Source organism: Taeniopygia guttata, chromosome 1 (assembly GCF_048771995.1).
Source record: "Taeniopygia guttata chromosome 1, bTaeGut7.mat, whole genome shotgun sequence".
In the NCBI taxonomy this organism is placed as follows: domain Eukaryota; kingdom Metazoa; phylum Chordata; class Aves; order Passeriformes; family Estrildidae; genus Taeniopygia; species Taeniopygia guttata.
In genome coordinates, this window is record NC_133024.1 from 78,225,063 (window position 1) to 78,246,768 (window position 21,706).

The 21,706-nt window shown below is 37.9% G+C and overlaps 1 protein-coding gene across 4 annotated transcripts in view; it reads right to left on the reverse strand.

The window, feature by feature from the left end:
* The window catches only part of FGF14 (fibroblast growth factor 14), a 373,382-nt gene that overhangs the window by 209,056 nt on the left and 142,620 nt on the right, over positions 1-21,706 (reverse strand). The window contains exon 1 of one of the 4 annotated variants that reach the window (XM_072931666.1): positions 4,985-7,307. The exons of the other annotated variants lie outside the window; for them this stretch is intronic. Within the exon in view, the coding sequence (XP_072787767.1) occupies positions 4,985-5,060 (76 nt within the window). The 5' untranslated portion in view covers positions 5,061-7,307. Of the gene's footprint in view, positions 1-4,984; positions 7,308-21,706 lie in introns of those variants that run through there. 4 annotated transcript variants of the gene reach the window in all.

The window sequence follows — 21,706 nt, forward strand, 5'->3', positions numbered from 1 at the left end:
CCTTTGTATGTTATGTTGGGGAACTTGTCAATATGACTCCATTCCCAGCACTTCTATTCCTGTAATTTGAAGTAATAAAACCCTCACAAAATAGAATGTCCACAAAGACAAACTCTCTAAACCAGAAATGGCAAGGGAATTAAGGTAAAAAGTTCAAAGTTGATGGTACTGCCCATAGCAACTGCTGAGATTGACTGTGCTTCTTGAAAATAAACAAAAAAATAAACAAAATTATGTGCTTCTTGAAAATAAACAAAAATAACCCAAACAAACCAGAAAGCTAAGAATTACACAAGGCAAAAGTAAGAATTGACTATCTTATTTTGTAGTGGGAGTCCCCTACAGTTAGATATTGACTCATTTTCTTTGACATTTGGGTACAGCATGTTACACAACTTGGTTTCAGTTGTACATGCAACACTTTCACCACAAAGTTTTGGTCTCCATTATATTACTGAAGCTTACAAAGGCATACTTAAATGCCACGTAAATAACAAAAAACAGCACATTTTACTAGATGGCTGCACAAATTTCTTTGCAGGCACCCAGGAAATCTACACACATAGCATTCAGAACGCCAGGAGCTACTAAGTGCACCACTAGGAGCAGCATCAACAGCAATGCAGGAAAACAACTAAAAAGAGAATCGGTCTGATGTATTACTGCACTGCCCAAGTTTCACATGACTCTTACACCAGCAATTTTCCCAGGAATCTGGCCAATACATTTTGCTGGACAGAGTTAGAGTAGCTTTAGGCAGAGTAATACAGCAATGAATCAAATTTTCTACAAACTCCCATTATAGATTTCTCCCTGTCAGAAACCAGGAGGAAATATGAGATATCTTCAAAAATAACTGCAAAGAGGTATCTTCACAGCGACCATACATTAAGAAAGAGCAGCAAAATGCTTACTAAGGGAAAAAAAAAAAAAAAAAGGGGAAAAAAGTTACTTTCACTGCCAAAATTGTGACATGTAGTAGAGACTTGAGGAGATAAAGCATTTCCTTGCAAATTAACTGTATGCATATATTCTGAGAACCTGACTACTCATATGCAGAGGTGGACTCTTCTGCAGCCTCCATGAGGCAGAGCTGCAGTCTATATTAATATTATAAAAGGACCCACAACCCAATCCAATATGCCATGCAGGTTGTAAGTTGTCACAGACCCAGACTTGCTGGGAAGGCTAAGCACAAACACAGGATCAGGCTGTTGCCCTCCCAATGAGGCTGCTGTCCTCAATGTCAACAGCTTTTCAGAAGGCACCTGGGAAAGAATAAGATTTGTATTCTTGGTCCCATGGGGTTTTTTGTGTGTTTGTTTTGGTTTTTTGTTTTGTTTTTTTTGCTTTCTGTTTTTTGTTGATGTTGTTTGTTTTGTTGTTGCTGTTGGGCTAGTAGTTTTTGTTTGTTTTTCTTTTTTTCTTAATTTAGTTTACTACAAATACTATGTATCTAGATGTGAGAGAGGAATATATAATAGTTTATTTCTAGCCACTAATGGTAAAAAATCTTATTTCTAAAGCATTCTGGTGAAAACAAGTAAAGGCAAATATCAGAGCATAAAGAAAAAATATCATACATAGGAAGGGTTTTAAGGGAATTTCTGACTTGAAATCAAAGCCAAAGGAAAAAATATGCTAAAGATGCAGAGCTATGATGACCTCACATTCAAAGGAAGAGGACTTCTGATAATGTAGAATAGGAGTGAGACTCAAAAAAAGGGTGTTCAATATTATCACCCATACCACTAAATTTATTAGGCTTAACAAAATGGTATAAATGTGAATATGAAATGGGAGACCCTAGAATGGAGAGAAAGATGCGGGGAGAGAGTCAGGCTAACTAAATAAGGCAAACTTTAATAAAAGGGGAATACTATGGGTGTGGGTTCAGAGAAATTAACTCTAGAATTTGGATGCATGAAGTGTCATACTTGAAGGAGGTGACATTTCCAGGGATCTGGTTGGGTCACCATCCACCTGCCCAGCCTAAAAAAATAAAATCACAGCTAAACTCTTGGTTCACAGGCGTACACATTCTGAACATAGCCCGTGTGGTTTTAGATGTTTTGGGGTTTTCTAATGTTAAGCCTTAACCAGGGTTTTTCAGTTTCTTGTTCTGGGCTTCTGTTTGCCCAGATAATATACATCGTTATCTAGAAAACCTCTAGAATAAGGGCACTATCTAGATCCCTTGAAATGGAATTAAATAAAGAGTTATTGCAGTTTGGGAGGAGTGTGCATGCTGGGAAAATCCCAAGGGCTTGAACGGAAAATGAACACTGTCAGAGTTTCTATCTGCAACCAGAATTTCTTATTACATTGCCAATTAAGTACACTCAAGTAGTTTCTTGAAGCTCTCTTTTATTTTTAAGGTGAACCCCTAGAAATTTGTGGGTATCACGTAAAAGTCCTTTGCAGTCGATGCGAGGAAACATTGAGGTGGTTTGCCAATGCAAAAGAAGAAACAAATTAACTAAAAAATGAAACCAAGCAAAATCAAAACAGAGAAAGTGTGGGGTTTAAGGATATTAAAAAGAAATAAAATCAAATAAGCTGTTAGAAGAGTTCAAATTATAGTGCTTCTATTAAGCCAATAATGTCAGCACACTCAATGAATACATTTAATGCATGTACAGCAGAATATTTTATAAAGTGCTAGTATATATCCTTCCCGTAAGAGAATATTCTAATTATGAAACAAAACAAAACAAAATTTTTGAGAATCATTGGCTAACACAACCAGTAAACATATGCCCTTGTTGTCCATAAGGAAAGATGATGCAAATGCTATCTGAAATTCACACACTTCTGATCATGACTTCTGGTATTCTGCCTTTTTTACAAGTTTTTTGTTTGTTTGTTTGTTTGAAGGAATAATCTAGAAAATTTTAATAGCAAGTTTCAGTTTTCAGGACACAGACCCTGCTGGCACCCTTTGAATCATTAGTTTTTTAGGCAGATGCATAATGAATGGATATCTTTTGTTTTCAGAATGTTATCCAAAATTAAACAGGACCACAAGGTGCAAACTAATCCAGGATTGACTTCTCAGTGTCAATACTTATTTGTGTATCATGTTTAAAATGCATGAGTTGGAGAGAGAATGAAACAGATTTCAGACATGTTGCTAGACACATGTGTGATTATGCATATAAAACCCCCAAAATCAAAGCCACATTCAAATAACTCATGAATGCAAACCATGCAACCCGTATGTGAATCTCTTCCCACAAAAAGACAGAAAATAAATGAAAAAAGTAATTAAAACTCTTCTAGTTCTTGTGACATCTTTGTGCCCATTCATATGGCTCCTTTTAACTTTTAATATTAACCTCTATAAGGAAACCTCAGAAGGAAAAGGCATTATGTCTTGAGCAGCAGGGATATAAAGGCAAGGAGCACAGTGAATTCTTAAGGAATGAGCTATGATAACCTTCCCTGTCTCTAGTCTTTCTATTTTCTCTCAAAAGAAAGGAGGAGGTTCTAGGTTTACAACTTCTCCATTGTCAGTACAACATCATTCCTGACCCTAAGCACTTCAAAAGTACACTCCCACAGATTAGCCAGTATTAAACAGTTAAGGAGTAAACCATACTAATTTCCATGCTAATATGTGCAATTTTTTATTGTCATTTTCATCAACAATATCTTCCCTTTTCTAATTTTTTTTTTTAATCTGTGCCTGGTTAAGATGACCAAGTTTTCTGATTTGTAGCAATCCCTCTATTACTTTGGAATTCCCAAATCAAATTTTGTTAACTGGTGAACCTTAACCACCATAAATCAGAAAGTTCTGGTAACTGAGACATGCATTGAAGTTTCTCTCACCCACAAATACCAGTAAGACTCCTGGGGGTCCTACAAAGCAAACCTGCAAGGAATAATCTCTGGTGATTTACTCCCAATATTTCAGTTGCAAGTGGGAAAAGGGTGTGGAATAACCTTAGGCTTCCAGAATTGCACATTTGTCACTTTAAAAAAATTTAAAATAGGAAAAAGGAGATCAGTTTGGCTGACCAAAGCAAGTGTAAAATACAAAGCAAATTCAGTGTAAAACTAGTTAAAACTAGCAGCCAGAGACCACAAAACACTGTATTAACAATTTTAGGTCTATTAGGAGGAGTTAAATACCAGCACGTTACATTTCCAAAGATGATTGTGATGGCAAGCAATAAAACAACCAAAACCACTTCCATACATGGGGAATTATGTTCAATTCCATAGGTTTGCTCAATCTTGATAAAACTGAATTGGAAACTGCAAACAGACAAGATAAAAAACGATGACATTTACTTTCATGAAGCAATGCTCATATGAAGGCACCCTGTAGAGCTGGTTATAGGGCTAACAATCAATAGACAGGCCCCCTCCAGATTCATTAAAGCCTCACAACAGAACTTCAAGTAAACCCAACTTTTTTCTTATTACTTCAGAACCATTTTACTTGTCGTTTCCATCCTATGCTTTTCCCTGCTGAAGAAAGAATTAATGAAACTCTGTAATAATGTCATGACAGATTTGTTAATATTCAAAAGTTTTGAACGAGAAATGCAATTACAGTTCTTATGATGCAGCTAAAAGTGTCTACAAACCACTTCAATTCCACTTAATTTTTGCAAGTGGACAATGTCCATCACGGGAAATCCTGGTTGCTGCTTCTGGCCATGACTCTTTCCGCTGCAGAATGCAGCTGCTATGGGCTCTTGGGTTCTTAAAGGATTAGTGGAACTAAATGCTTTGAGATAGGAGTAGGTTCAAAAGTTGCTGCAAAAGTAAGGCCACCTTACAAAACAACATTTCACCAATACATAATATAGTTGTGTACACGTAAATATATGAAAAGTGAATTATGCTAAAAGATCAACTTGATTAGACCACATAAAGAAGGTTTTCCTGCGAAACAGAATAATATAAAGAGCAATATGAAGATAAAATAGCACATAGACACCACAATGAACACCGTACAGAATCCACCTACCATGCGAGATTCCGGTTGCAAATTGTTTCTTCTTTAATCGTCTCCTCCCTGAGGCTTTGTGCATATTGAAACACATTAATGTAACCCCCCAAAAAGGCTTAGCACAACACAAATGCTAGCAATTATCTGTTTCTTTCAGTTTTGTTTAGTAACAGAAATAAAAAAACAGTCCTGTTCTTTTTCACCCACTCTGCACCAGATGAGTCCTGCAAACAACAACAGGCCTCTTTTTTCATGTAACAAGTTGGTAGAGAATGTGGAGAACTCAACAACCAAGGCTCTAAGAGCAAGAATGTGGGAGCCTGAGTGGAGCAGAAATAGAAATTGTATCACTGTCACACACAGGAAACAAGAACACTCAAATACCAAGTTGGCAAAAAGGTCATAACCCATGCCGTGTATGCCAAGCAGGACTGTGAAGGACTTTTCAAATCCAGCAGAGGGTACAACCATGACCTTTGAAGGAGAGAGACTACCATGGCTTCTGTGGTAGATGAAACAGCAGTACATTTGTATCTCCATGCCTAGACATGTGAAGCTTTTTAAGAGTCTTTTAAGTAAAGCTGTGTAAGTTTCTGAGAGCCTTGGGAGGAGTGGATTGTTTATGGGGAGGGAGGAGTTAACAGGGAGGGTGGTCTGGGCTGGAGGAATGCTGGGCAGCTAGTGAGAGCAATGTGAAGATAAGTGCAGGGCATTAGGGCAGGAAAAAAATGCTGTGGGGATCATGCTGAGGAATACAAGGCCAGGGAATGTACCTTTGCTGCAGAAGAGCTAAAACCTACTCCTGCTACGAGAGGATGGGGAGGGTGGAAGGAAACACCAAAGAAAGAAGTCTCAGATATCACACAATGTGAGAGAAAGAAAGAAAGTTGAGTTGGCTAAGGCTAAGGTAACTGTTACAAGTGGTGCTGGATAAAACAGAGCGGATAGGAGACAGAGAAGTGAGGATCACAACTCTCACAGGAAGATAACTGAGAAGTTTACACAAAATTACAGGTAAAATGGGTAGAGCAATACAAACCAGAGGACAGCTAGCAGTGTCTTGATGCCCGGCACACAGGGGTTTGGAATTATCCCTGTCTACCTGGTACTGCTCCTTCTGAAAACAAATCACCCCCAGGTTACTAATGCAGATCAAAATCACCTGCCTGAATCAGCCTGTGCGGCCACAAAATGTTTCATGTGCAACCCACAAGAAACACCAGCCATGGTGAATTAACTGTGCATACAGCCCGAGATAGATGTGTTAAAGCAGCTGGAAATGGTGTCTGCAGGGCTTTTTTTGAAAGAACAAAAGCCATATGGGTCCAGAGTCACGTTAAATGCAACTGCTGTCTGTGGTTATTAGATGGGTGCCAGAGGGAGATGCAGTCCAGTTAGGGTGAGCTAACATTCAAAACAGCAGCGCTGGAGGATTCACTCATCCCTTGCACATGATTATGGGTCCTTTGAACCCTGCTAACATAAACAGTCTGAATACAGAAGGGCAGGATGGCAGGGCTGAGAATACTCTCCAGGAGGGAACAGACCCCAAGGAACCAAATAAAAAGGAGAAGGCAAATATGTACAAAAGGAAAAGATACAAGCAATTTTAATGCTTGTTAATACAGGCCCTGAAGATACATACACAAGCAAGTGGAAAGTAAAGATAAGATGGACACCTGCAGTTTTGTATATGGGGCTTGACTGCAGGATAGCACAGAGGGTTTTTTATATATTTATTTTCCCAAGAATTCTGCATGAGTCATGAAGATGGCATTGGAATTAGAATAATTGCATTTCAAATTAAGAATTGAATACCAGGGAGAAAATACAGACAAATGGAATAAGAAATAAAGAAACAAAGAACCACCTTAATGCACAAGTAGGCAAAACTGTATGCTAGAAATCAAAGAGAAGATGTCAAGAGCCATTGTTGAAACCAAGAGCAGGTGATCTCAGCAATAAGAAAGCAACACTGGCAGCTCCACTATCTGAGGATTATTTAGACTTTAAGACTGGAGAGAATCACTTGCTCAACCCTTTGGGAGACAGCAGATTCAGGTATAAATAGCCAGGAGATACTTACATTACCAATCCTACTGTAGATATAAGGAGTAGTTCTAGCTTGTTGAGAGAGTTTGCTGCTGTTACTGATGTCTTGAAACACACTGGGTGCCTGACAAAACACATCTTGATAAGTCTTTGGGTAGGGGTGATGGTATTGCATTCAGCAAGACAGAAGAAAAATGACAGTTTAAGTAATGATCTCTGGCTGAGAAAATTATCTTAGTCTGGATCTCAGTAATAATTGTTTGTGCAGGGGTAATGCAGCAACAGAAAGCCCTGCAGCAATCTTGGTTACACGGTGGTGAGTGGCAGTGAAAGCACCTCAGGGATGAGTGGCAAGAGAAGTTGGCACATATATGCTCAAGATAAGTTGCTGTAGAAGGATTAATACATTTAAGTTCAGGTCCAAAACCACAGAAATCACATGAATGTCCAAGTGAGGCTAAGAAAGGGTTGTGACCCACTATTATTAGCACAGTGGTTATGGAGTACTAGTTCAATGACCCAGCTTATGTAATTAACCAGTGTATCAAAGAGTGATGAAAGGATCTGGAGTCTGGTTTTCAGGGCAGAAAACACTGCCAGTCACAAACAGCACCTTGTGCTGTTAGACTGCCAAAACCCATGGCCACAGAATTACAAGGACAAAAGCAGCTTTCAGTCATGGACATATAAATCTGTATTTTTTAATCGGTCTGTTATTGAGGGTGCAGGTTTTTTTTCCTTTTCCATAGAAATTAGGGCTGGTATAAGTTTGTTTCTGTATTTCAAGGGAAGCAATATGACTTAATGCAAATTCCTTGAGTTTCATAATGATATTCCAGTATGCCAAGACATTCACACCACCAGAATGAGTGAAAAGAAAATTTTACATTTCTTATAAATAAGGATGTTCATATATTATTCATACACACAAAATTATGTGTTAGGGTAGTAAGGAAAAAGAGATAGAGCATTCTGCACTGCCCATAACTCCTGTGACTGCTAAAGGAGTTTATTGTATGATTTATATGAGGAATAAAAACCCTTAACATCATTAGAAATATGCTGATTTCAATATCTGAAATATCTCTCAAAAAACTCTTCTGTTTTTAAGAGCAGGAAGAAAATTTTATACAGTAAATTCTTTAAAACTAATGTCCTCAAAATACATACACCATGAAAAAGAAATCCATCTTTCCATATATTTGTTTTTAGTATAAAAATCATCAGCCTTGGATGACTTTTTATTACTTGATGTCGCAAAAAGCAAACATAGTCTGCAGGAGTTAGTTATTGAAAATAACAATTTGGTTTTTTGTAAAGCAGTTGACACTAAAATTATCTGAATGGCTGCTTGATAGGAACTGCTTTCAACCTGCCCTGGTTTCTGCTTTTCCAGGACTGATTCTTGTGGAGTTACAATCCAAACTTCATCTCAATGGTAAAATTAGACTGGAATATTTTAAGAATTGCAATGTTAGTGTAACTGAACAGCTTAAAAAATCAGTAATAGCACCTGTAATTTAGCATTTGAAGTTACTAAGAGTTTTTAAAATAGCACAGAAAAAAAGCCAGCTTAAATGAGGCAAGCTAGTAGTAATATTAGAGTGACAGTTTAACTTAAATTGCTGGTTTACCCCTGTATTTTCATTAAAATTAATAAGTTTCTCAAAGGCTCTATAAATTGCTGCACCACAGAAGGTACAAGGACAGCAGTGAAAAGCTGAGCCTGCCTGCCTGTGTAAAGATGATCCTGTGTTGAACAAACGATGACCAACCAGCTGTCAGCTGCAGCTTCTCCTTTGGGCTGATCCCACCCATTATTTCCTGCTCTTTTACTGATGACTTTGACACTGACTTCTTTAAGAGAGTGATAACAGAGCCAGGAATACACAGCTGCAGTGAGATGGCACCACAGCATCCCCGTGGGGCTCGGGGCTCTTGCAGGAGCCCGGACACTGGGCTGCAAGCAGAGCCTTTGCCCTCGGTACAGCAGATCCTCATGGGCTGTGGGCAGCTTTCTGAAAGCCCCTGTGCTGCCCTGGGCTTGCCTCACTGCCCCAGCCTGGAGGACACAGTGAAACAGGAGGATGACAGACAACTAGCTAAAAAGCTGCTGCTTATTCAAAAAAAGCATATACATATTTAGGGTAAACTTTAGTGACCAAGGTTTTTCCCTTTATGCCATTTTTCTTTCCCTGCTAAGCTGAAAGACAAGGGTGTCTCTGCTAAGAAGGGAAGGAAGCTGGGTATGGCTGGGGAAGAGAGGTCACTCTCTGCAATACCCTGCAGCAGCAGGTAAGAGGGCTTTCAAATGTCAGTATTCTCATCCTTAATGACAGCAGCCTCTTTGAAACACTCTTTGACAGCAGCTTGATGCAAAGTGAGGATTCTTTCCTATTCACCCAACACTTTACAGTACCATGCTTTGTGAAAGCTGGAAATACTTTTCAGTTACAAAATATTTTTTCTGTGTTTTTCCAAATCATAGACAAAGGGAAATTAATAAGATAGGCTTAATATTCTCCACATTATACATGAAAAAATTATCTTACAATGTAAAGGCCACTGGTAATTTCAACAGTTGATCTGTAATGAGGTACAGAATGTTGGGTCTGTGTTTCTTCACCCCTCATGTAATTTTAATAGCAATGACAAAGACACTGCACTTTAATGCTGTCTTGGTGATGAATGAAATGAAAAGAATTGCCAGCAAAATCTGCATCTTCTATTCTAGGGATACCTTGTTTCTTCAGTGGTTTTAGAACTCAATTTTTAAATGCATTAAGTTTAATCTAATCTGTAAAACAGCACTTCCAAGAACAAAGTTTATACTGGGAAAGAAAGCAGCCTGATCTTTTCCAAATACATTAAATGCAAACCACTGTAGAAGATTATAGCAACCAGGAGCCTAAACAATCTGTCTGCTCAATAAATATCCTTGAAGACTATAATCCAGAAATTTTCAAGCTCTTCCATCCCATACAAAATACTGCTTTAATGTACTGAAGGAGAAAAAATGGTTTAAATGAACTTCCATTAAAATCTTAATTACTTAAAATACATTTAATTTTCATGAATTTTCATTAATTTTCTCTGTTAACTATTATGAATGTTTATTCTTAATTATATTCAATTTTTTTCTAATGCTTCATTTGCTGTCCTGATTAATTCACTTTGTGGTGCTTATAGGTTTAAGTGCAGGCTTCATCACAGGACCATATCAGCTGTGAATCCCATTCTCAAATGCATCACCAACTAGCAGTGTAAGGGCAGCTCCAGATATCTTTATTCACAGAGTAGAAAGCATTTGATAAACTCAAGATACTTCCACTTAGTCTCTGATCTTGAATCTTCACTGTGTGCACAATGTAAGCTTTTATGTCAGACAATGATAAAGATGTTCAATATGTTCCTGTTTTAATAGAAGTTCAAGTCCCACATCAGCAGCAGAAGTATAAAGTCCAGTGTAATGTTATGGCAAAATCCATTATTTAAACTTAGGATTTATATACTTCACCACTTGAGCTTTACCATTGCAGTCTATAAGGTAATAATAGTAATTTCAGTGAAATTGCAGCCTTGCAAAGCTCTGCCACAAACACAGTCTTCTTCACTGTAACACAAGATTTACAAGGCAATATATAGAACTGAAACATTTTAAAACCTGATGAGGATGTTTGAGGCAACAGAGCACTTTACAATAGTGAATGGTAGCAGATGGATGACAAAAATGAGTCATGATAATATGAGTTTTCTGCAGAGGTGTGGACAAAACAGATGTTCAGTCTCTTTTTTCTTAATGCTCAAACAGATATTTTTTCCCAGTGTCTGCTTTAACCCAGATCTCTTTCCAGTACAAATTCCCTTTGCTCTTGCTGCTCTTTGCACTCTTCTCTCTCTGGGTTTCCTATGGGGCTGCAGGTCTCCACATGCACACAGGTTGTGTTCTGTGCCCAGCACAGAAGCAACAGCTTATGGTGTTGACCCAAACCGTGTGTCATGCTTTTGTGTCCTTTCCTGCTCTCACAGCCCGAATATTTAAGAGGAAAAATGAAAACACTGTCCTGGTCCACCAGGAGCCAAGGAACAGCTGCCTAGTGGTGTCACAAGCCACCTCACCAGATCTCCCTCCCTTTCTCTTTCAGATGCTTTATCTTATCAAAGAAGGTCTACTCTCTTTGTTCTGTAATATACTCTACAAGTTAATACTCACAAGCCACCCTTAGATCAGCAATGAAAAGAAACAATTTAACAATGAAGTATGGAAACAATTTAAAAATGAAGAAATGACTGATTAAAATAATCACATTCTCCTCGAGGACAGTGGGTTTTATACTTTATTGTTTCCGTTTGTTTGTTTTGGGGGTTTGGTTTTTTAGTGGGTTTTTGTGAGGGGTTTTTTCTTTCTTTTTTTTTTTTTTTTTTTTTTTTTTTGTTTGCATTGTTTTGCCTCTGGAGCAAAGCCCATATTTGTATTCCTCATGTCTGATGTGAAGTAGCAGTAACTTGATATGAAGGACATCTTGAAATACTCTGCCTTTGTGAATATGAATGTAGGAATCTGCAGAAACTGTGAATGAACATTTACAACAAACTGTGAGCCTCCTACTGATGCACTCAGATACAAAACAGGAGGCGAGAGAGAGAAGGAAAAGAGATGAATTTGTTTTCCTAGCAAACAGCTGCCTTCTTTAACAGAAGAAACTAAAAAGAAAACAGTGTGTGAAGAGGCCAAAAGCTGCATTAATTACACTATTTTTAGATGCTACAAGCACAATTTTGATAAACACTCTAAACTGTGAAAAAAATGTACTGTCAATGCAATTAAGTCTTTTTCATGGTGCAGCATCATCAATGCATGTGCCTGCTGAGAATATATTGTAGGCTGTGCAATGCATTTTCCCTTTGATTAATGATTCAAGGCAATCAGTAGGGACCATACCAACTCCTGGGGGATGCCACAGCAAGCAAGTACAATGTCATCATTTAATTTCTTCTCTTGACCTACATTACAGAATGAAGACTCAGTCACTATTAAGGGCCAAATTCCATCCATGGTTACAGAAAAGCAACTCCCAAAGGGTTAGGACTAACACATACACAGTTTAGGAGAAAAATTTCTGCTGGAAAGTAATTATTAGATATTTGGAGGGATGTTATTTATTTGTTTATTTAGATCAAGTGCAGGATATCAGAAGATGACAGACTAATCCTTAAGCTATCTTTAATGGCCAGGCTGCTGTTAGTTATTCATACCAGAAAAGCAATTGCTCCAGCCAGGAAATAGCCAGATCTTGTTTCTTAGCTAGTTAATATTTCTGTTTAGCCAAAGGACGGCATTAGAGCTGGTGTTCTCTCAGGACAGACCTAGAAGTCAGCCTGAAATAATCCTTTTGCTGGAGGCAGCCAGTAGTGACATCAGTCTGTCAACTGCATTGCTCTCCTTCAGTGACATGAAGTCCTCCATTTCACACCAGTGGGCAGTGACCATATTATCTCATGAAGAATTCAGAGCTGAGTGAGGTAACAGTGCAGATTTGGTTTCATAGCCTTCAGCACTTAGAAAACACTAAGAAGCTCAAAATGCTATAGCACCACCTTCAAACATCATTTTCTACTGTTTGGGAAGCAAAACTGCCCTCTGCTTCCTGAACTAGCTCTCTGTACAGTATTTATTCTTTCCCAAGGACTCAGTTATTGTCTTCAAGTACACAATTGTTTCAAGCAAGGATAAGTGAAAGGCCAACATTAGCAATGTTGTCAAATGCAGTGCTACTCTGACATGCTGAAATTTTCTACAGTGAGGATAAAGCTCATCTGCACTAGAGGCATCATTTTCTCCAGGGCTAACTGTTTGGAACACATTTCCTGAATAACAAAAGGGCATCTCAATGTGCAAAAGCTATTTTCAGCTTTGACTTCATTTATAAACTCAAAGCATTTCCACTATTTTCATTTTTCCCATAAGTAATAGATACAAGAATAGATATGATGGATGCTAGTCACAGTACTTTCTGAACTCCAGAAATCTGCCCAGACATTTCAGAATGAAAATTTACATTATATGAAATGGAACAATAGAATATAAATGCCTTAATATATGAGATTGCAGATGAGAATAATTCTAGCTGTAGTGCAAGTTATCAGTTTAAGCAGCATCACTCGGCTGTCAAACAGAAACACACCTACCAGTGGAAGCTTAATATTTTTGCTAAGTAAAAGTAGTATAAAACTTTCTACTTTTCCTATCTTTACAGTTAATAATTTAAATCCCTATGATGTTGCTTTTGAAATGTCTACAGAGTCATGTACACTGAAAACTGACTTCAAATTTGTGAATTGCCACCCATTAAGTCCTTCCTCTGAGTACGGTCATAAAAAAAGATCCAGAACAAAACAGCACACTCTGTTCTTAGGAAGCCCACAAGGAGCTACTTCTAGCCTAGCATAAAACAATTGAGGCAGTACTACTAATACTCTGAGGAATGTCTACCAAATTTGAAATTGACCAAAACTTGCAAAGACGTGTATTATTTGGAACATTAAAAAAATATATTATTACTTTGAACTTTTAGTGCACAAGAAAGTTGATTTTAAATTTGCTAAGTCACAGCATCCTTTATGTACTCTTTATGTACTGTTCATAGGCTGTTCATCGGCTATCATGGGCTGCCATGGTTTTCCTTACCTTCAAACCAGAGATGGTTTAGTGCCTGCACCCTTCCAAATGGAGTGGCACACAAAGCTCACTGTCTCACAGAAAGAGTCTTGAATTAATCTCTTTTTAAGCATATTACATGCTTATATGCTTAAATGAACCCAGTTATATGAACCCAGTTTTTTCTGTTGCTGAATCCATATAACTGGTATGTACTTCTTAAATTACTAGCTCTTCTGAGATACTTAAGGGGAATTAAGTCCTTTTATAAATATAAGGCATAAAAATACAACTTTCATTCTATTTTCCCATCCTCATGTATCTCCTATCTCCCTCTCTTTATGTAAAGAAGTGTTCCGTTATCCCTGAAAACAATAAAACTTTAAGCCCTCAAAATCTAGATTTCAAAATCCTTCGAGCACCTGGAACTGTGCTTCCAAGTTTAAGCAGTATTGGTGTAAGACTGAGAGAGATGAGAAGTAAAGTTAATTTATTGACAGACAACCTTTATTCCAAGGATTTCAATCACTCATTAATTACTTAATCTAAAAATAGGTCCTTAGACCAAGCGTGAGAACCAACGTACCCCACTTGTTGCCCTCCCCTTGTAAGCCCTACCAGCTAAGGACCTCTGTCCTCAACAATTACAAGATTTAATTGGACCACTTTCAGTAGGAGAAAGGAGAGCAAACCAATCAGTCTACATCACAGACCTCTATTCCCTGAAAACATACCTTAGGCACTTAAATCCCTCATTAGCAAGATATCAAATGTATATTTTGCCATTGGAAAAGTGACTCAGAAGCAGCTAATCTAAGTTTAAGAATAAATTTGCTAGTCTTATTTTAAAGAACGTAAGACTAAATGTTCTTTAGAAGAGCTCCTCTTGTTTCTCTGACTGTAGAGAAAATCTGGGCATGTTACTGGAGCAAGAACCCCTTTCCCTGAACTCTGTTGCTGCTGCCTTCCTGTCTCACATTCTCATGTCTACATTCATCCTCCCCAGTCACTGGATTGGAGAAGCACAATTTGATAAAAATCAAAACTGACAAACTATCTACCTGATCAAGTGCTTTGATGTTCTTAGAGACCAAAATTCAAGGCCTAAATGGGAAGAACATAAGACTTTAGTGATCTCATAGATATGATGGCAGCACTGCTATCCCATGGGATGTTGGAAGCAGAAAGGACAGAAAATGAAAGAACAGTGATTATCCTTATGAAGATTCACATTGGTACGTCACACAGAGATCACATTTTTACAAGGTCATTGATAAGCACATCCTGAAGCAGCTGTGAAAGCAGCCCACAAACCAGGACATTTCTCTTAACCTTGTCCTTACTATCACATGTGACTTGGCTCAAAACTGCACATGTGAATCAAGATAGATAAACTCAGCCCTTACAGGAGCAACAAAAGACAAAGGGAAACACAACAATTTTGCTCTCTTTCAGGAGGTAGAGCCACACAAGGACAAAGAAACTTGTTTAAAATGAGCAGCTAAGGGAATTAAAACCTGACAGTCAGTGTGGAGATTGTTGAAGGAGCAACACTGATGAATGCATACCACAGATTTTTTTGAAAGTATTTTTAGAAAGGGTAAAAAGCTCATGATGACTGAACAGCAGGTTAGGGAGGTAATTAGAAACAAGAAGTTTCTAATTTGATAAAGCTGTGTCAAACCTAAGAAAAATGAAGTTATCAGGAACCCTAGCAGATTAACTATAAAAACATAACCAAGAGGGGCCAAAATAGGGATTGAAGAGCAACTGTGAAAAGGAAGTAAACTAAATATAAAATCTTTCTTTAAGCACATCAGTAGCAAGAAGTTTGTCAAAGTCTGTAAGGCAAATAGTTGATTAAAGTACTCAAGAGCAACATGATAAAGGACAGAATTGCAAAGAATAAAGTTCTTTGTATTATGTCCATGTAAAAAAAAAAAAAAAAACCAACAAAAAAACACTGGGCAGAATTCCATGCTGAAATTCTTATTTTGGGTGGACTCTGTAAAGGTTACCTCTGAATTCTGTTGTATTTTACAGTTACTTTAAAGCAATGAGTAGTAAACTGCAAAAACCCTCTAGCATACAGTAAGTAGTTCAAAGAGAAATCAGGGATGAAATCAGTATTTACCAGCAGTAGTGAGTAACCTTTCCATACAAAGCTGTCAAAATACTTGGAAAGGGTAAATGCAAAATGAGTTTTTCAAAGCTGGTTAGGTGATAATTAGATTTGCATACCAAAAGAAAAACAACAGAGGTGATAAAGGTTCTGGAAGACAAGTCTTATGAGGAGCAGCTGAGGGAACCAGTGTTGTTTAGCTTGAAGTAGAAGAGACCAGGAATGGCACCTTAACATTCTCTACAACAGCCTGACAGGAGATTGTAGCAAGGTGGAGGCTGGTCCCTTCTCCCAGGTAACAAGTGACAGGAGAAAAGGAAATGGCCTCAAGTGGGGCGAGGATTTAGACTGCATGTTAGGAAAAATTCCTTCATCAAAGAGTTATCAAGCACTGGAACAGGTTGCTCAAGGAAGTGGTGGAGTCACCACCCCTGGAGGTATTTAAAAGATGTGCAGATGTAGCACTGAGGGACATGGTTTAGTGGTGGAATTGGCAGGGTTAACTTTATGGTTGGACTCAATGATCTTAAAGGTTTTTATAACCTAAATGGTTCTCTGATTCTATATATGGAAAATTCATAAAGGTTGATGAAAGAGACCTTATGTTTTAAGAAATACAGACGTAATTTTATCTTCATCAATAAGAATATGACTAATCTATTATTCAATACTTGAATAATAGTTTAGGCTGTGGTGTAAGAATTCCAGTCCCCATCTCCCTCATAGCACACTCCTTCAGACACTAATTTTTAATTATTAATTCAATGGAAGATTGCATGCAACAGGTTACAAGAAAAAAATATGTTATCATTCAAAGCAAAATAAAAATACTGTAATAAATAGCACCTGAAAATAAATAGCTGCCTGAAAATAGGTTACTCACAGGCTTTGAGGTAATTTTAATGTCTTTCCTTTGGTGTGTTGAAGTGTTTGCCTCTAAAATGCTTGTTCCTTTCACTGGTGCAGGTTTACATAAATGACCTGAACTTTGAAGAAAATTTACAGAAATGACCTAACAAAGAGATAATTTTTTTGTGTGTTGCACTTTGGTCCTATTCTCAATATGTCAAAATATTGTATTTCTCAATGTTTATACAGTCTTTTCAGAGCAGAGCTTTCAAAGTGATATTGCTCACCGTTTGTACCCAGATGTCTGCTTGTATGGACAAAGGGGATGTCAGATCTGATGCATTTTCCAGGACCAATCTTCATGCCCTTTCTTTCCCCTGAACTACGCACATTGGACTTTTCCTCTCAGAAATTTGAGCGAGATCTATCTTGCCTAACTATAGCTATCTACAAGTTTCATTCTTATATTTTCTCTTAATAATATCATCATTGCGTAAATCCAAGGATTCATCTGATTTTGTATTCTGTTTCTATCAATGGCTATAGCCACCCACTTGATGAGACTGAAAACAGGGACAGCCACATAGAACCATAAGAATGGTGTGGGCTGGAAGGAGCCTTTAAAGGCCATCTAATAAAACTCTGTCATGGGCAGGGACAGCTTTCACTAGATCACTAGATCAGGTTGCCCAGAGCCCCATCTATAACCTTACCTCAACAGGACTCTTCTGAGCACTTTCCTAGCTTCCAGATGTTTTCTACTGGGATAATTTACAGAGTCTGGTGTGATTTCTGGATTACTAACCCCAACAGAAGCTTCTTCCAATCACTTGTCCATTTCCTCCTAGAGACCATGTAACCTTCAATTACTCACAACATTGCTTATCAGCAAGCTCCTCGGTTCTGATTCCAATCCCATGAAAAGAAATTCAGTTTTTTCTGTTTTGTAATGGGCTTCTCAGATTAATATCCCTAGTTCTTCTATTTGAAGAGGCAGCATGCAGTGTCTCCTTTTGCCATGGTATTCATGATTTTAGAATTATTGTATGCCTGTCTCCTCCATGTCCATCATCTCTATGTCATCTATTTGTGTCATCTGTTGTGGGTTAACCTTGGCTGGCCGTTGGGTGCTTGCCAAGCTGCTCTATCATTTCCCACTCTGTAAAAAGGACAGGGAACAAAATTGGAAAAAAAAAAAAAGCTTATGGGTATAAATAAGTACAGAGAGAGATCACACTGAGATCACACTTCAGTTTTTCTTGTGGAAGAAACTTGACTTAGGGAAATTAATTTAATTTATTGACAATTAAACACGGTAAGATAGAGAGAAATGAGATAAAATCTAAAAACTTCTTCTCCCCCTCTCCTTTTTCTTCCCAGGCTTAGCTTGCCTCCAGACATCTCTTACTTTTTCCCTGTGAGCAGAATAGGAGGATGAGGAATGGGGATTTCAGTCAATTCCTTGTGCATTTTCTCTGCTGCTCCTTCCTCCTCACACTCTTCAAGCATGGGGTCACTCTCACGGGATACAGTCCTTCATGAACTGCTCCCCACAGGCTGCAGTTCTTAGCAAACCCCTTCCACTGGGTGCAGTCCTTCAGGAACAGGCTGCTCCACTGAGGGTCCCCCTTAGGGTCACAAGTCCTCTCAGAAAACCTGCTTGACCATGGGCTCTTCTCTCTCACAGGTTCTGCCAGGACCCTGCTCTAGCATGATCTTCCCAAGGATCATAGTCTCCTTTGGGTGCCCCCCCCTGCTCTGGCATGGGGTCCTCCAGATATCTGCTCCACCATCGACCTCCCTGGAGTCTAGGGGCTCACCATGGGCTGCAGGGGAGTCTTTGCTCTGGTGCCTGCAGCACCTCCTTCCTCACATTCTTCATGTATTCACAGCTGCTTCTCTCACATATTCTCACAGTTCTCTCCCAGACGCTGTTTCCCAGTAGTTTTTGCCCTTTCTGAAATACATTATCCCAGAATCACTACCATCATCACAAGAGGGCTTGGCCTCCAGTGGAAGGTCTGTCTTGGAGCCAGGTGAAATTGGTTTTATCAGATGCAGGGGAAGCTTCTCTGCAGTTCACACTGCTACCAAAACTTTGCGGTGGGAGACCAATACATAGGGACAGCCCTTCAAGTCACAGCTTGTGTGGAAAATGTTCCCTGCCTTTGATTGTTCATTGGTTTTTCCTGAATATTTCCTTTTCTGCAACATGGCCATTTTGAGAAGATAGAATATGAACAATACAGTGTACAAGATATGGATGAACCACAGACCTGCAAATATACACTTTGTTCTTTTATAGTTATTTTCTTATAAATCCCTAGGACTTGATTCTTTCTGATTGTTACTGAGATAGTAGGTCTATAAAAATAACTGTCATAATCAATAATGCCTCTGTGAAATTATTGGTTTTCCAAAACAGAGAGGTTTTTCCAGTCTTCTTTGCTAAAATCACCCATTTCTATACCTATCTTTCTATACCTCTGGTTTTGATTAAACATATATTTACTGAATATTTGGGATGAAAATTAGTCTTAGTAAAAGGTTGAAAACAACAAAAATGTTAAAACCATTTGCATGGCTCTTGCTTGGGTAAAAAAGCCCTACAAGTAAAGCATTACTTTTCTTTCCCTCATGCATTAATTCAACTTTTATTACACAGTAAAAGGGAGAAAGGCAAGAAATTCTCATAAAAAATAAGAAAAACATTTCTTTCTCTATGACCAAGCCAAATACTTGCCTAGCACCCAGATTAGGATACATTTACTGCGACTCTGAACCTATAAGAAGCACTCAGCAAACCAAGTGATGCTTGGTATGCCAACCAACTGGGTCTAGGCATGCTATAATGAGTCTGAAGTTTTAATTTTCTCTAGGGAAATATAAATCCTGCATGCATTCAACTGCTGTATTTCTGATACACGTGTTTGCATAAAGAAGATAATGAGATATTTATAGGTGGCATGATACATTACCCCATAAAATTGATGAGCGATCCATGCATCACACTCTAAGGGAATCAAGAAATTAATCAGTCACAAACTATCCCTTCTTGCTTCTGAATTCTAATTTCTTAGAGGAGCTGTGGAGACTGTAAACTATTAAGTCAAAAGTTAACATTCTTCAGTAACACATTATTTATCCATCTGATTTGAAAACTACCTAATGGAAATATTTAAGTGATTATCTCTTTCATTAAATAACACAGGTGAATGATGCAGTCAGAGGTGAAAAAAATAAAAAAGAAAGAAAAAATCCACAAAAATGCCATATTCAGGAGGTTTTGGAAGGAAGAGCTATCCTAATCCATTAATATACATATACAGCCTAGGAAGGAAGCCTTTCATTGTGAATGATTCAGGCTATGGGATTATCTTTCAGAAGTGTCTTTCAATAACTTGTGAAGAGCTGTTCAAGGGCTGGAATAGATGACTGGAGAAAGCACACCTCCACCATTACAATATAATAGCCAAGAGTCTTTGAACATGAGAGCTCATTTCACTTTTGGGCTGCTCTAGAGGAAATATAAGTATTACCTGTTCCTTGCCTGGAGCTGGCTATAATTCAGTCTTAGACAAGATGTTCTTAGAAAAGATGTGTGTTTCAGAACCCTGCAAAGTTCAGAAATATTCACAACAGAGTTACTCCACACTGATGCAATGCCTACTTTAAGTACATCTATAGTTTATCTGCTAAAAATCCCCACAGATATTTCTAGTGAGAGACATGATATTGAAGAGTCTGTTCTTCAATTCATTTATTCTGCTAGATTTTTGGTGGGCTGTAATCCTTAAACTGAGTAATGTCATAAATGGAAGGATTAATTGCGTGAGATAAGACTGAGATACTTGGTTCAGAAGGAAAAAAATGACAAAGTAAAAGCAAGAAAAACCATGTTCAACTGAACCCACTGAGTTAGTCTGTTTTTTTTCTCTTATACCCTTTACAAAGATACTTGCTTCCATCTCCTTTATCTCTGTTATTTCATCCTTTCTTTTTAAAATTTGGACTAAATTACTATTGAAAATCTTAGCAAATACGTCCTAAGATTTTTAAAATTTTTGTTTTTAAAGGAAAAGTCATGGCCTGACCAGTTTATTTCAGCTTGAAAAATAAGAAACGTTCAACCCTGTCAAGACAGGAAAAATATTTTAAAAATTAAAATAAATTTCTTAGAAGCAAGCATCAGCTATATAAAAGACAGGTGACAAAAACTTGAGCAAATTACTGTCAGGCACAATGTTCATCTGAATAGTCATGGATTTAAATCTTTTTTAAAAGTTTTATTGTCCCTCCTGACCCCTGAGCTGGAGAATAAAAACAGGATACAACTTTTACTGGACCTCTCCACTTACACTGCTGGTACATTTGAAGATATGTGGATTGCAATACCTCTGCCCGGAGGGACAAGGACTGCCTGTGAAATTTGAATGGCATCACTATGGGCAAGGCGAAAGAAAGAAAGAAAGAAAGAAAGAAAGAAAGAAAGAAAGAAAGAAAGAAAGAAAGAAAGAAAGAAAGAAAGAAAGAAAGAAAGAAAGAAAGAAAGAAAGAAAGAAAGAAAGAAAGAAAGAAAGAAAGAAAGAAAGAAAGAAAGAAAGAAAGAAAGAAAGAAAGAAAGAAAGAAAGAAAGAAAGAAAGAAAGAAAGAAAGAAAGATGTCCAACCAAAAAATTTGCTTTCAATCAGCACCATTTTCTCTTCTTCCATCTGACCTTTTCAAAATCAAGACAATGATTACTTTAAATGAGGTGTATAAAACTACAAACACTAGCTAGTTGTCCTAGTAGTTTCCTTTGGGGAACACTTCTATTTGAAAGAAGTGATTCATTAGTTTCTGAGCTTTCCAAATGACAAAAATGCCTTCACTGCACTTCCCTCAAGCACTGCTCTTCTTACCTCCTGTAGCATTGGATTCTTGTTGGCATCAGTAGCTAGGTTTTGCTTCAGGACTGGATTATCCTGTGAGACCACTACTCTCTCTGAAAACAGGAATCAAGATCCATGGAGAAAATACAAAAGCATAAGTATATTTATTTCTATAAACCACAGCAAAA